General features: G+C 37.8%; 1 protein-coding gene across 1 annotated transcript in view; it reads right to left on the bottom strand.

The window, feature by feature from the left end:
• CLCA2 (chloride channel accessory 2) overlaps positions 1–12,325 on the bottom strand; it is a 30,423-nt gene extending 18,098 nt beyond the window's left edge. The window contains exons 1-6 of the mRNA XM_069478160.1: positions 12,063–12,325; positions 11,009–11,146; positions 7,965–8,115; positions 5,538–5,646; positions 3,954–4,113; positions 980–1,207 (exon numbers count right to left, since the gene is read on the bottom strand). Coding sequence (XP_069334261.1) covers positions 980–1,207; positions 3,954–4,113; positions 5,538–5,646; positions 7,965–8,115; positions 11,009–11,146; positions 12,063–12,248 — 972 coding nt within the window. The 5' untranslated portion in view covers positions 12,249–12,325. The remainder of the gene's footprint in view (positions 1–979; positions 1,208–3,953; positions 4,114–5,537; positions 5,647–7,964; positions 8,116–11,008; positions 11,147–12,062) is intronic.
• Positions 12,326–13,685: the final 1,360 nt, after the last annotated feature.

Genomic DNA, 13,685 nt, shown 5'->3' with positions numbered 1-13,685 from the left:
AATCCATATCATGCCTCTATCCCATCTGCCACTTCTCAGATCCACCCGGTGTTAGTTATAGCCATACCAATCAATGCCCTTCCCTTGAACAAGTCCTAATTTTGCCTCATGGCCACTGTACATACTCTTCCCTTCCTACGAACAGGTAGTGGGCCATAGTTTGGCAACCTTGGCATAGATAATAGTAAAAAATAGTAGAAAAAATTAGAAGTGATGAGTTTTGAACATTTAATACATGTGTTTTAATATATTTTATCTAATTGTACGTTTACTTAAATTAATTTTTATTAATGACTATGTTTAATAACTAGTTTGCAAATTTTCTAAAAACTTCACAATTGACTCTTAGGAAAGTAGGTATTATTTTCCCTATTTTCCCTATGAGAAAACTGTGCTTCAGAGAGGTCATCTTGCTCTTTATTAAATAGACAGTAAGTGAAGGAGCCAGGACTTAAAGCACATCTGCCTGCTTCCAGAGACTAAGCCTTTAATCACTCTCTGAGAACCAGAGTTTTCAAGAGTGGGTTTCCAGGAGGCTGATAGATCGCCAGAATACTGAGGTATGGTCTCCTGTACATAGTGACATGGAAAATATATACATAAAAGACATGCATGTTCACTTCAAACTCATAGTCTACTACCTTGACCAGAAATATTTACCAGTGATTGGAATATGGCCAGACAGAAGCTTTTTGTTACATGTCAGAGTTTTAGAAATGGTTTTGGTTGGAAAAAGTTGCAATTAGTAGCAAAAATGAGGGTTAGGAATTATCTATAAATTTCATTTATCTGCATTATCTCAATTTTTGGGCCACATTCTGAATTTGTTCCTTCTATCCCCAGGAAAATAAGATGTCCTTGACTACTGCAAACCTTTTGGCTCCCCTCATTCCCCTCTACCCACTGAAAATAAAAAGAACTAAAAACTGATGGAAAAAAATGATACATGGTTTATAATCACTTTAGTTCAAAATGTTACCTCTGCCATCTTGCTGGACACATCCAGCACTAAACAGACCACTTTGTCACCAGCCTGTACAAGGGAGAATGTGGGAGGAGGTGGAAGCTCAGTCCCATTCACGGGAAAGCTGTGATTAAAGTCGGCAGATTCTGTGATTATGTCCCATGCACTTCTGAGGCTGCACATTTGGTTCTGTAGGTTTGGAGCTTCTTGGTTGTGAGTACTTGCATTACAGAATTCAACCACCTGGAAAAGAACAGTGGATCAGAGAACAAAAGCACTCCTCCCATGCCAGACATACTTCTCATTCTCAAGCAACTATAGGTAAAAGAAAAGGTGAGCTGCAAGAAAAGAAATCAGAAGTGCTACAGTAATGTACTTCTTTCCTTCAAGAATGACATCACACTTACAAATAAACCTTGGCATCCTTGCTTGAAACACTAGCACCCTTGTTGTGCTGAGAGCTATTGCTATTAAAGATTACTTGCGGGCCGGTGCGGTGGCTCACGCCTGTAATCCTAACACTCTGGGAGGCCGAGGCAGGAGGATCGTTTGAGCTCAGGAGTTCAAGACCAGCCTGAGCAAGAGTGAGACTCCATCTCTACTAAAAATACAAAGAAATTATATGGACAGCTAAAAAAAAAAAAAAAAAAAAATATATATATATATATATATATATATATATAGAAAAATTAGCCAGGCATGGTGGCACATGCCTGTAGTCCCAGCTACTTGGAAGGCTGAGGCAGTAGGATTGCTTGAGCCCAGGAGTTTGAGGTTGCTGTGAGCTAGGCTGACGCCACAGCACTCTAGCCCAGGCAACAGAGTGAGACTCTATCTCAAAATAAATAAATAAATAAATAAAGTTTACTTGCACTTAGGTAACAGAGAGCAGACTGTGTGTGTGCATATATATCTATATATATCTTAGTCTTGAAAAAACAAAACAATTTTCCTCCTTCCTTAACATGATATTGTGTTAAGAAAACTCCCCAAGAGATATTATCTTATCAGCTTATTCCTTGGAATCAGCTTTAATGACAACTGCACCTGTATTTGTTGATCAGTCAACATATATTAATCTAGCTCAAATATTGATCTCTGTAAGATTAGGATAAGAAAGAAAACAACTTAAATCTACTTCCTGAACTCCTCCCACAATTTGGAAATATAGATATTATTAACTTAATGATACTGACCCTATGTCAGCACCCCACTTAAGGGTATGGTTTGTGTTGCAAAGTAATGCTTCACCATCTATTCCTGTTAGCACAAAGGGTTGATACTTCCTGCTAACAGAGCCATGGGAGCTTAGAGCTAGAAGAAACCTTATAGACTCTCTAATCTCATCTCTAATTTCATAGAAGAGAAAGGTGAAGCTTTGAAAGGTTAATAACTGCTTAAAGACATGAGTTTCTTAGTAGGGTGGGGAGACAGGAGCAGAACTTAATTTTGTTTTTTTTTTTTTTTTTTTTTGAGACAGAGTCTCACTCTGTTGCCCAGGCTAGAGTGAGTGCCGTGGCGTCAGCCTAGCTCACAGCAACCTCAAACTCCTGGGCTCAGGCGATCCTCCTGTCTCAGCCTCCCGAGTAGCTGGGACTACAGGCATGCACCACCATGCCCGGCTAATTTTTTCTATATATATTTTTTAGCTGTCCATATAATTTCTTTCTATTTTTAGTAGAGATGGGGTCTCGCTCTTACTCAGGCTGGTCTCGAACTCCTGAGCTCAAACGATCCGCCCACCTCGGCCTCCCAGAGTGCTAGGATTACAGGCGTGAGCCACCGCGCCCGGCCAATTTTGTTTTGTTTTGTTTAACTTTTTCTTATGTTTCATAACTATGGTTAGGGAATCGTGAACCTTCTCTGACTGAATATTTACGAATAAGTCTTTCAAAGAATCACGAAGATAGTACCTAGTCACAAAAAATATGGATCAAATACATAGGATCAGGCTGGCTTCAGATATTAAAGCTATAAATTAAAAACATGACAGATGGGACAAGAAATATGAAAAATTACATTAAGGGTACACAATGACTCCTAGCCTTGACTAAAATCAGACTAAAGCCAGACTAAAAAAAAAGTTATCTAAAAAAAAAAGACTGTGTCAAACCAAGGGGCCTTGGTCAACCGTGGAAATGAAGACAAAGTTCCACAGAGGCATGAGCCTGCAGTGCTCCCAGCCCTGTGGAGAGATGACCCATAGATGTGACTTTCAGGTTTTTGTGAACTTGGACAGATATATCAGATCATGAACACTGATACCACTAAGCCTCTGAATCTGAATCACCTAACTCCCTCCCTTCAGATTCTGTACTCTTAGAGCAGGCTTCTGGTGAGACTTTGGCTGTTTCATGTTGCTTTGTTCAGAGAGAAGATGAACTGGCCAGAAGCTCCAAGTATGAGATCCCCATGACAGTTAGAATACTCTTTTAAATGATAATTTAAAAAATTGTGTTTTGGATTTGTACACTAGTCTCTTGTCAGTTAGTATGGAATACTGACAAGGTCGGATTTCTAAACCTGTAAAGCTGAGGGTTAGTTGACTTCCCCGGTGAGACCTCATCTTTCTTAAATTCTAGACTATGCCAAACAAGGGAAAGAAAATTAGGAAATGCAATTAAAATAAAGAGCTGTTTTCTACCTTAAGTGAGAGAAATATAACCATTTGTTATATCACTCATTAACCAAATACATTTTCTGATGAAAGGATACAGGAACACCACAATATGAGCAATTTATTTTGTGGTCTCCATAATCCCCTAGTTAAATCAACTTCCCTGGAAAGCTAATTGTCACTTTCCTAAAGGAATCTATTTTTGGTAATCATCTTGGGGGCCTTAGTTTTTTTTAATCTGTATAATAAAAAGTAGATGAAAACTATAAAGTATAGTGAATCTTAATTATTTTATAGTTTAAATACTTATATCAATCTATCTCAGGAAGAGAAGGAATCTTGCAGGAGTTTGTGATCCCAAGCCATACTTACAGAAGATAAACTTTGCATGAACATTATTGATGCAGTTGCATTTTGGGTACTATTATAGAGAAACATGCATCCTTCTTTGAAAAGCTTACTAATAATACAGTTTTCTTGGGGGCAAGGACCTTTTTCACACACAAAAATGCCGGTGATGTCAGATGAACACCTAAAAATGGAAAGAGAAACTGAGAATTGAGTTTATTTTAGAAATACTTGTGTTTCTTCTTGACTAGCTTATATAATCATTTGTTTCAAGGATTGTAGCTTGCTAGATACACATAAAACATTTTAAAAACTGCTCTATTAAGAAAGTTTGTTGATTTATAGATACACTCCAGTTTATTTTAAAGGATTTGATCTTGATGAAGGGATTCTGAATTACTAAGGGCTTTAACAACTAAACAGAGTCAAAGCAAAAGATACCAGGAAATCCAGATAGACTTTGGGATGCCCAAGGAAAGACGTGAGTGGCAATATCTGGAGTCAGTTTTCGTTTGAGCTCATTTTCACTGGACATCAGGGAAATAAGAGAATGAACATGTAATGATGGTATTTAAAAAGATTCCTTGTGGCCAGGCATGGTGGATAACACCTGTAATCCTAGCACTTTGAGAGGCCAAAGGCAGAGTATCACTTGAGGCCAAGAGTTGGAGACCAGCCTAAGCAACACAGGGAGACCCTGCTTCTACAAGAAATAGAAAAATTAGCCAGGCCTGGTGGCATGAGCCCGTAGTCCCAGCTACTCAAGAAGCTGAGGCAGGAGGATCGCTTGAGCCAAGGAGTGTGAGGTTGCAGTGAACTATGATGACACCACTGCACTCTAGCTAGGGCAACAGAGCAAGACCAAGTCTCAGAAAGAAAAAAAAAATAGAATTTCTTCTCAAATTAGCAATCTCAAGTGTTGTCAGTGGGAGTGAAAAGCAGAGCCAATCTTAGGAATTGGTCAATATCTACCAAAATCACAGTTGAGCATACTCTTTGACCTAGTAATTCTCGGAAGAATTCAATGGATATGTAGATCTGCCTGCACACATGAGAAACGACATACGTGTAGCATCATGACCTACTGTATTATTGGTAATTACAAAAGATAGGGAACAACACATGTGACAACAAAAGATAGGGAACAACTCATGTGACTAACAAGAGGGGACTGCTTGAATAAATTATAATACATCCACACAATGGAAAACTATGCAATTATTTAAAAAAAGAGGACAAAACATATATTCATATTTATTTGAATTTGCCTGAAGGAATACTGAAAAAATAAATAAGAAACAATCAAAATGGTTACCTAGATGGGATGAGAGGGGAGGGAATAGAATAAAGACAGTGGTGGGAACAAGACACCTACAATTATGACTTTTTATATTGTTTTGATATTTGAACCATACAAATATTTGCCAATTTTTTAGAAAATGCAATAAAATTTAAGAAATGAAAAATGAAAGGATCTCTTTCTTGTCAAGTTCTAGCTGCAATTAAATTAAGAAATTTCTTAATTAAGCAATAATTTAATTGCTTAAATTATAAACAATTTTAGAGTCAAATAAGTAATGAATTTTAAACATGAGAAAAAGTACTGACCTTGTTACTTTAATTTGATTTTGACCATTTATGTAGAAAGGTTTGTCATTGTTATATTCATCAAACACACCCCAACGGAGATGGGCCCATTCATGGACAAAAACTCTACCTGTGGAAGAGAGAGCTTTTGCTTTTGAGCTCCGAACATGTCAGCAATGGTCCTTGGTAATCAGTGCAGATGTTCCATTACTTGACTATCCATACTCATTCCAAAGAGTTGAAATCCAATTCCCTCTCCAACTTTCCTCTTCCCCACCCCATTCCCATCTCCTCCTACTCCACCCCCAACCATAATAAAAAAGGCAGTATGAAAATATGTTTGGCCCCATAAATGCAAACCAGTAATTTACCTGTTGCATGTATTTGAAGGCAGTGAGTAGTCCCACATCCTCTCATTTCCCCAATGAAGCTGCCTAACACGTTTCTATTTAGCTTCATAGAGGCCTATAAGTTCAGGGTTTGGGAAAAGGGAAAGAAGCACGTCCAGGCAAGCAAATAAAACTTTCCTAATCTTCAGTCCGTGCTATCCAAGCATGGTTTTTTTTTTTTCTCGCAGGTATTCTATTTCTATCTAGAGCAATGATTGAAACCTAGGGGCCCGCAAGGGAGGAAGGAGCAAAAAAGAAAAAAGGAGATCATTGAATCTTCTCTCCAGCTTGGATAGTCCTTTCTCTTTTATTTTATCCTTTATTCTCCGTGTTTATGTTTATTTCCAACTCTTTGTTCATGGAAACCCTCATCCTTAGCATCAAATCCTTTATAACTTTATCTCTACCTTTCTAATATTGTAATATGTCTTATATTTCCTTCAAAGTTCAGATCAAAACTTACTTCTCCCCCATAGAAGTTTTCCAGATGAACTTCCCTCTTAAAGCACATATTTTTCTTTTCTGAATTATTTTAAGATCTTGCAATCCAGAAAGTATTTGCTGAGTTGACTGAGACTGTGGCATATTGTGCAATTTTTGGACCTTGAGACAAAGGAAGGGAGGGTAACAGTCCAATCTGAAAGTGTTGAGGGAAAATTTGTGCCTACTCATGAATTTTAGAAGTGCTGATGAAATCATATGTTTGTGCAGAGATTATCAGCACCTCATGGTTACCATGAACAAAAAAACCCCAATGTTTTTTATAAAGTTTTATAAAGTGTTTTATAACATATAGGTTATAGAGTGTGTTGTTCCACTTCCTGCTAACTAGACAGAGGATAACAAAACCTATTTAGATTTAAGTAGGGTAAAAAAATTAAAATATCATTTGAAAGGCACTACTGTAAGTTAACTCAAAAATAAAAAATTAAGATTGGGATAGTTAGCCCCTGATCACCTGATCTGTTCTCACTAGTTTCTCCCTCAGATCACATCCACTAAATACCAGTCTCCAGGCCTACTTCTCTCCCAAACTTCAGCTGCTGATATCCACCCACAGACTGAACCTTTCCCCCAAGAGAGTCCACTGTGCCTCACCATCAACTGGCCTGAATCAGACTCATGGATTTCTCCTTTACACTGCTGCCTTCTATTTCTGACAAAAACTTGGTGTGTTCCTTGTTCCTTAATGCCATCTACACACATCTCTTGTCTTTCGTTCTGTAGCAGTTCAGATTTCTCTCTCTCTCTCTCTCTCTCTTAACCCTGGAATATTTTTCATCACTTAGAGTTGTTAGAATTAAATAAAATTACATTTGAAAAGCCAGTGGCAGAGCATCTGGCACATAGGAAGTCCTCATTGTCCTTATTACTCTCTCCCCATCTCACTGCCTCCACTCTTTTTCAAGTCTCATGGTCTCATACCTGGATGTCTCCCAGTTATTCTCCTAATATCCAGTTTCTCCCTCATTGATCTGATGGAGCCACATTATCCACACAGCCAGCTTAATCTTCTTAAAACACTACTTCAGTGGTGTCACTCCTGTGCTAATCAACCTTCAGTGGTGACTTGATAATCTGGGCATTTTAGGCTGTCCATCACCTGGTCCCTATGTGCATTTGAGCATTTTCTCCCTTTGCCCATAGTCTCTCTGCACCATCAGTGAGGTCTACTGCTCCCCATCTCTCAAAGATGCCTTGGATTCTTCTGCTGCCACAGTTTTATTCACACTCTTCTCATTAATCTCTCCGTTCTTTCCATTTACCAAAACAATGTTCAACCTTGAAGATCTTCTCTGTGAGCTCCTTTCTGACCACCATTGGCTCAAAATGATCTTTCTCTCCTTCACTGGAGTCTTATAGCACTCTTGCTTGGACCACTAATCTGGTGCCTAACTATTTTTGACTCACTTTGTCCCACATCTTTGCATGGACAAGTGGCGTAACTTCCTATTCAAGTTCTTGACAGCTTTCAGGTTTTCTGAGTCCCTTTAGCACCAAAGACAGAGTATTATGAATAGTACTGCCCAATGGTCATTTTTTTATTGGTTCCACTTACCTCGTGATCCGTAGCCAGCTGTTAAGTTATCACTCAGTAGAAAATTAGGTGTGAAATGAATGTATTTTCCCTCTTTTCCACACCCGCTGTATTGTAGGGTGTATGGGTCGTCTCCATGTGCCCCATACCAGTCAGTCACTATGACATTTGCCTACATTAAAAGAAATGCCTTGTAATACTCTCTATCTCAACTGTGATGATGGTGACATAAATGTATATATTTGTTAAAGCACTTTGAACTGTACACTTAAGATCTGTGTATTTTACTCTATGTAATCATACCCCAATTCAAAAACAGAATTTAAAAAAAATGCCTTGTAGATGGAGTTTAAAATGCACCCACAGCCAAATATCAACAAAATCACTTGGCACTTTCAACAACATCTATGTTTTAAAAGCTTAGCAAATTTCTAATTTCAAACTTCCAACAGGGCTTCTTTACTTCCATTAGACCTTTCATTTTCCAAATTAAAATATTCTCAAAAGTCAACACTGTGAAAGTCTGGTACTATAAAACACTATAAAATATAATTAAAATATTTGAAGAAATTTTAAGAGCATTTACACATCATTCAGAACCATAATGTAAGATGTTACATCCTTTTGTAAACAACTGTCTGTGGGTTATTTCATCAATGTAAAACAATTGGATGTGTTTCTTTAAATATTTATCCTTTCATTCCCATAACCAATTAGATCAGCAAAAAAATCATTCTCATGTAGTTATATTTCATCTTTTTCCATATTATTTTCAGTTACTATTGCTAAAATGCAATATTTTTAAATCCAAAACTAATGTAAGTATCTATTCAAATAACCATCAAGACAATATGATTTTATATACAACATTGTTTTTTTGATTTTTAAGAAGAAATATAACATGTTGTCCTGGCTCTTCCCTTAAAAGTTATGTTGTTAAGTTAAAAAAGAAAAATACAAGCCCATTTTGGAACAACAGATCTAATATGAACCAATATATGTAATTATCACTGTGTACTATATCTGTACATGTTGCGTGTGGGTGTGCCACTGAGAAGAGGATGATAATATTTTCATTTTTATTTACCATATTTTTACATTGTTTAACTTTCTGCAATGAGTATGAATGACTTTCATAATAATTAACATTTATTTTCAGAAAGATAAGAATTTGAGCCAAGGGCGTTACAAGGCAACATCTATGAAAAAGGCTGAAGAGATCATGCCTTTGGATAGTCATCACTTAGACAAAATCTCACTCCTATGTCTTGAAATTTATACTGTAGCAATAAGGAAAGAGTACTTTGTGTGGTATGGAATAATCAGAGACTATTTGGGTTTACATTATACCTTAAAGACTATAGTAATTCAGCTCTTACCTACTTTTCCTGATCCTTCCCTTTTTCCTATCTACAATATGCTACAGATTCACAAGGACAAGAACTACCTTGCTTGTCCCTGTGTGCTCTGCAGTGCCTATGCCTCTGTACATAATGATCACTCACTAAGTGTTTGCTAATTGACATTATGGAGTTAAAGGAATTGGTATCCAACAGATAAATGAACACCATTCAATGACTATTACTTCCTTTGATCTTTTCATTCAGTCATATTCTCGCTTTTGCTTTACTTAGTTATTTCTCTCCTCTCCATTGGGATCAGTAATACTACCTTTGGCAATCTGGTTTTGGTGTTGGTTGTCTCCAGTACTTCTTAGTTCCACTGAAGGCCAAATTGATGAATGCAATCACTATAGATAGCTATAGACAACATAGCATAGTGCAAAGAGCATGGGTTTTGGAGTCAAATAGATATTCAAATTGTGCCTGTGTAATTTACTAGCTGTTTGACTTGGAACAAAGTCTGTGTCTTATTTGAGCTTCAGTTTCCTAATTTGTGATAACAGCAACTAATTTTAGGCTATACAAGAATTAATAATATATGTAAAATGCCTGGTACTTAGTTGAAGCTTACACACTGGCTTTCTTCCCAGTTTACTCCAGTTCCCCTACCCACCTATCTCCATGCCCAAGCATTGTCAAATGCTTTCATCTGATCGTAAGTCAAATGCTTTTAGAAGCCCCTTTAACTTCTTCAGGACATTGGAGTACACATCTAGATTGCGCTACCACTCAGTTTCAGAGAGAGTAACTTGAAAGGAAAGATAAGAACTTTAAAAACTTAGGGCTTTCATACTGAATGACAGGGATGAGGAAGAGGGGAAGCTGTACCACACATCTGAGTCATTCTGTTAGAGCTATAGCTACCATCTCAAACCCATGCCATGCTGAAGCCCTGAGCTGAGTTCTCAAGGCCTCTACTCCTGGTCCTTCTGGTAGCTGTCATGGGCTTTTGTTCACAGTGACTTTGAACAGTAATTCGCCAAACTATTTGACTTTCATTTACAGTGTGCACACCAGTAAGTACCAGACACCATCATGGGTGCTTAGCCACAATCTGCAGCTTCGAAAGTCTTTTAAAGTTAAGTTCATCTTTACTTGGAAAAGAAAAGGTAGCCACTCCCCTACCCACCCACACCCTTCCTGCCTTCCTTTTTTCTCTTTATTCCTCAAAAATAGCATCCTGGACTTGGGCTAATGTGAAATTCTGCTAATTTTAAAAATGGCATGAGAAGACAGTCAATTTTTACACATATGGGTGGCTTGTTTTTGTCTGGACATGCATGTTCACTGCCCGACAGGAGAGTAAATGGAGATCATCATAATTGGAATTGTTCCCGTCACAGCTCATCCTCAATAGGATAAAACTAGTTCTTGGTCCTCAACCAAAAATTTCAGAAAGGATTCTGTAAGTTATAAAATAAAGAGATCTGCTGAGACACTACTTGGGCAATAGCATTTTACTTATTTTTTACTCCATAATTTGCACTCATTTATTTTATTTACATGTATTTTCTGACTAAAATTCTGCCCAGTAATATTATTTGTATGTTAATATTAATGGCTTGGTTTTGCTTAAGTTCTCACTTTTACAGTTTGAGCACAGTATATTTTGGTGTTTTCTTTTTCCCCTTAAGATCATTTCATGAAATTCTGAATCCTTACCTTTTCATATGATTCTTGTTTTACTTTGCTATAATTATTAGCTTTCCATGTGGCAGGTATTAAAATCTTTATATTTCTGAAAAACACTCTTCTCTTGGTAGCATTGAATAGGTAGAATGAAGCGTCAGTTATCATTTCCTACAACCAAACAAAAGAAAAACTTATTTTATCACTTGTAAATCCTGTATGTTTTGGTTTTCTGGTTATACTTAAGTAGTAATAAAAAATATTTAAAATATTTTGAAGGAGCCCATTTCTCTTTAGACAAAGTATTAGACAGACTTTGGGAAAACTTAGGAGCAAAGTTTTTTTTAAAAAAACCTTCAAATGATCATATGGAAGAGATTTTAGGACATTAATTTATGTGTCTGTACTTGCCTTCATAATTTTCCCAATGTTGTGAAAGGCTTTTAAGCTTTTACTGAACAAATCCTTTCCCTAATGTACCTGTGGGCATGTTCAAGACCACACCTTATGACAATACTCATTTCACTACAGCATTACCAAAATGAGGCTCTTAAGTAACAGAGCTAAGATTCTCCTTTGTCATATTAAAGTGAAAATAGTCGATTACTTTACAGCACATTCAATTGGGAAGAAATAATTTTACTTTTTAGCACTCCACACAGACTCTCACCCTTTCTGTCTGAGAATCCTCACCGTCAGGATGGAATCCAACAACATGATTTTAACAAGCCCTATCATGTTTATTCATCAGTCAAACATCCAGTCTTTGTTGCCACAATGGGTTCTTATTGTGCTAAGTTGCTACCCAAAAACAATCAGGTAGGAAAACAAAAAAGCTAAAATCAGTAGTAACCAACAACAACAAAAAAGAGAGCTTGATCAACATTCTGTGGGCTGAGATTACACAGAATTAACTAAATAAACTGACTTAGCCATTATCATAAATTTTGATGCTATCTTTAAGAAATGCTTCTCTCTCTATGGCTCAAATACAAACCAGGCGGAGTTACTAGCTTTTTAAAGAAAGCTACAGGTCTGATCTAATGGGATAATCTAATGGGATATTACTTTCATAATTGCCACTCACCTTAATGTTTGAGATGAGGTTCTGATTCTCTGGTACCTGAGGATTAATCGCAACAAGTAATCCATCATACCCATTGTTTTGAAGCTGCACTCCAGCTCCCAGAAGTTGGAAGTCCGGACTTAGAGCAACCAGGAGAGTCACAAACTTCAGGCTGCAAACAAGACCTGCATTGTCCCTGTGGGTCATGTTGTAGAGGAGCCTCTGGTTTACTCACACGGGGCCTGCTGGGTGCATTGTACCAGGTTGTCGATGCTGATGCAGATGGTTTCTTCCTGAACTTGGAAGGTCTTAAAACATACGATGAAGGAGGTGCCTTCTTTCAAAAATCTGGGGTGGATCTATCTGGGACGTGTCTCTACAAGTCCTTTTTCTCTAGGCAATGCCACACTTGCCTGTTCTGTGGCTGAGCCTCCTCCTGAATCATATTAGGCAAGAAACCTTCTGCACCTTACTCATTTTCTATCTTCTCTGAAGGAAGAGGGAAATAAGACAAAAGGAGCTAAAAAGTAAGAGGTCTGGTTGGCTGGGCTAGAAATCAGTGTATCTGGATTGTTCTACCCACTTGCTATAGAAACACAGAAATCTATCGTGATTTTCCTCACCTTGTGTTTGACAACCTCCTCCATCAGTTGGCACAACTACTTCCTACTGCCTGGAAGTCATTTTTTTGTTTTTTGTAAGATTCCCTTGCCTGCTTATTTGGAAGATTTGGAAATCCCTTCTGCAGCCCTGTCCCTCGAGCCCTTGGGTCAGGTAGTCTGGGCAAGCTCTGAGCTGATGGCTGGGGGTCAAGTATCAGATATCCCCCAGGGAGGGCCAAGTGCCAGGAACTTGGCTGCTTGTGCAGACTACACGGCCTTTCCCTGTGGCCTTACTGCTTTTTCTTTCTGGATCAGAGGGAAGAATGAATTTCTCTTTCAGTAGCTTTTTTGAGGGCCAGCCCTGCCTCAGCCAATCTTCCATTTTACCAGTACCGATCACAGCATCTAGTATATAGCATCTAGTATATAGCAGCCTTCGCAAATATTTTATGACTGATTAATAATACCTGATAGTTACAAAATGCTTTTGAGTTTACAAATGAATTATGAAAATTAGCCAGTGGGAGAAGAAACTAACATTTATCAAGTGATAGGTTTAATCATGTCTATTTTATGGCTGACAAAACTAAGGCTCAGAAAATCTAAGTAATTTGTGCAAGGTTGGTAATATAATCATCATGCTAGTATGAGACCAATTGACTCTAAATTCCATTGTTTTTCACTATATCTTGTTCTCTCTCAGTTACCAAATTATGCTAGGAACCTCTTTCTCTCCTATCTTTGTGTATAAGAACTCCATACGCAGTGACACCTATTGTAAAACTCAGGAAAAAGTTTTATTCACTGGGTTAGAGGTCCACAGCAAGCAAAATCTTGAGACTTTCAGCCCCTTGCACACTTTTTACTGCTGTGGTCCCATCTCGAAGGTCGCTGGGTAGTGGAGTGTCTTTCGCAGGCAGGGAGGATCTGTCCCTGATCTCAACAGGGATTTCACCAACACAATCCCTTTTCTGCTCTATTGGCTATCTTCAGGGGCAGTACAATGTAACTCTTCCTCCCCCAAGGGTTGGAGTCTTCTGAA

This window comes from Eulemur rufifrons, chromosome 8 (assembly GCF_041146395.1).
Source record: "Eulemur rufifrons isolate Redbay chromosome 8, OSU_ERuf_1, whole genome shotgun sequence".
Lineage (NCBI taxonomy): Eukaryota > Metazoa > Chordata > Mammalia > Primates > Lemuridae > Eulemur > Eulemur rufifrons.
The sequence above is the reverse complement of the archived record's forward strand: the minus strand, read 5'-3'. Positions and strand labels throughout refer to the sequence as shown.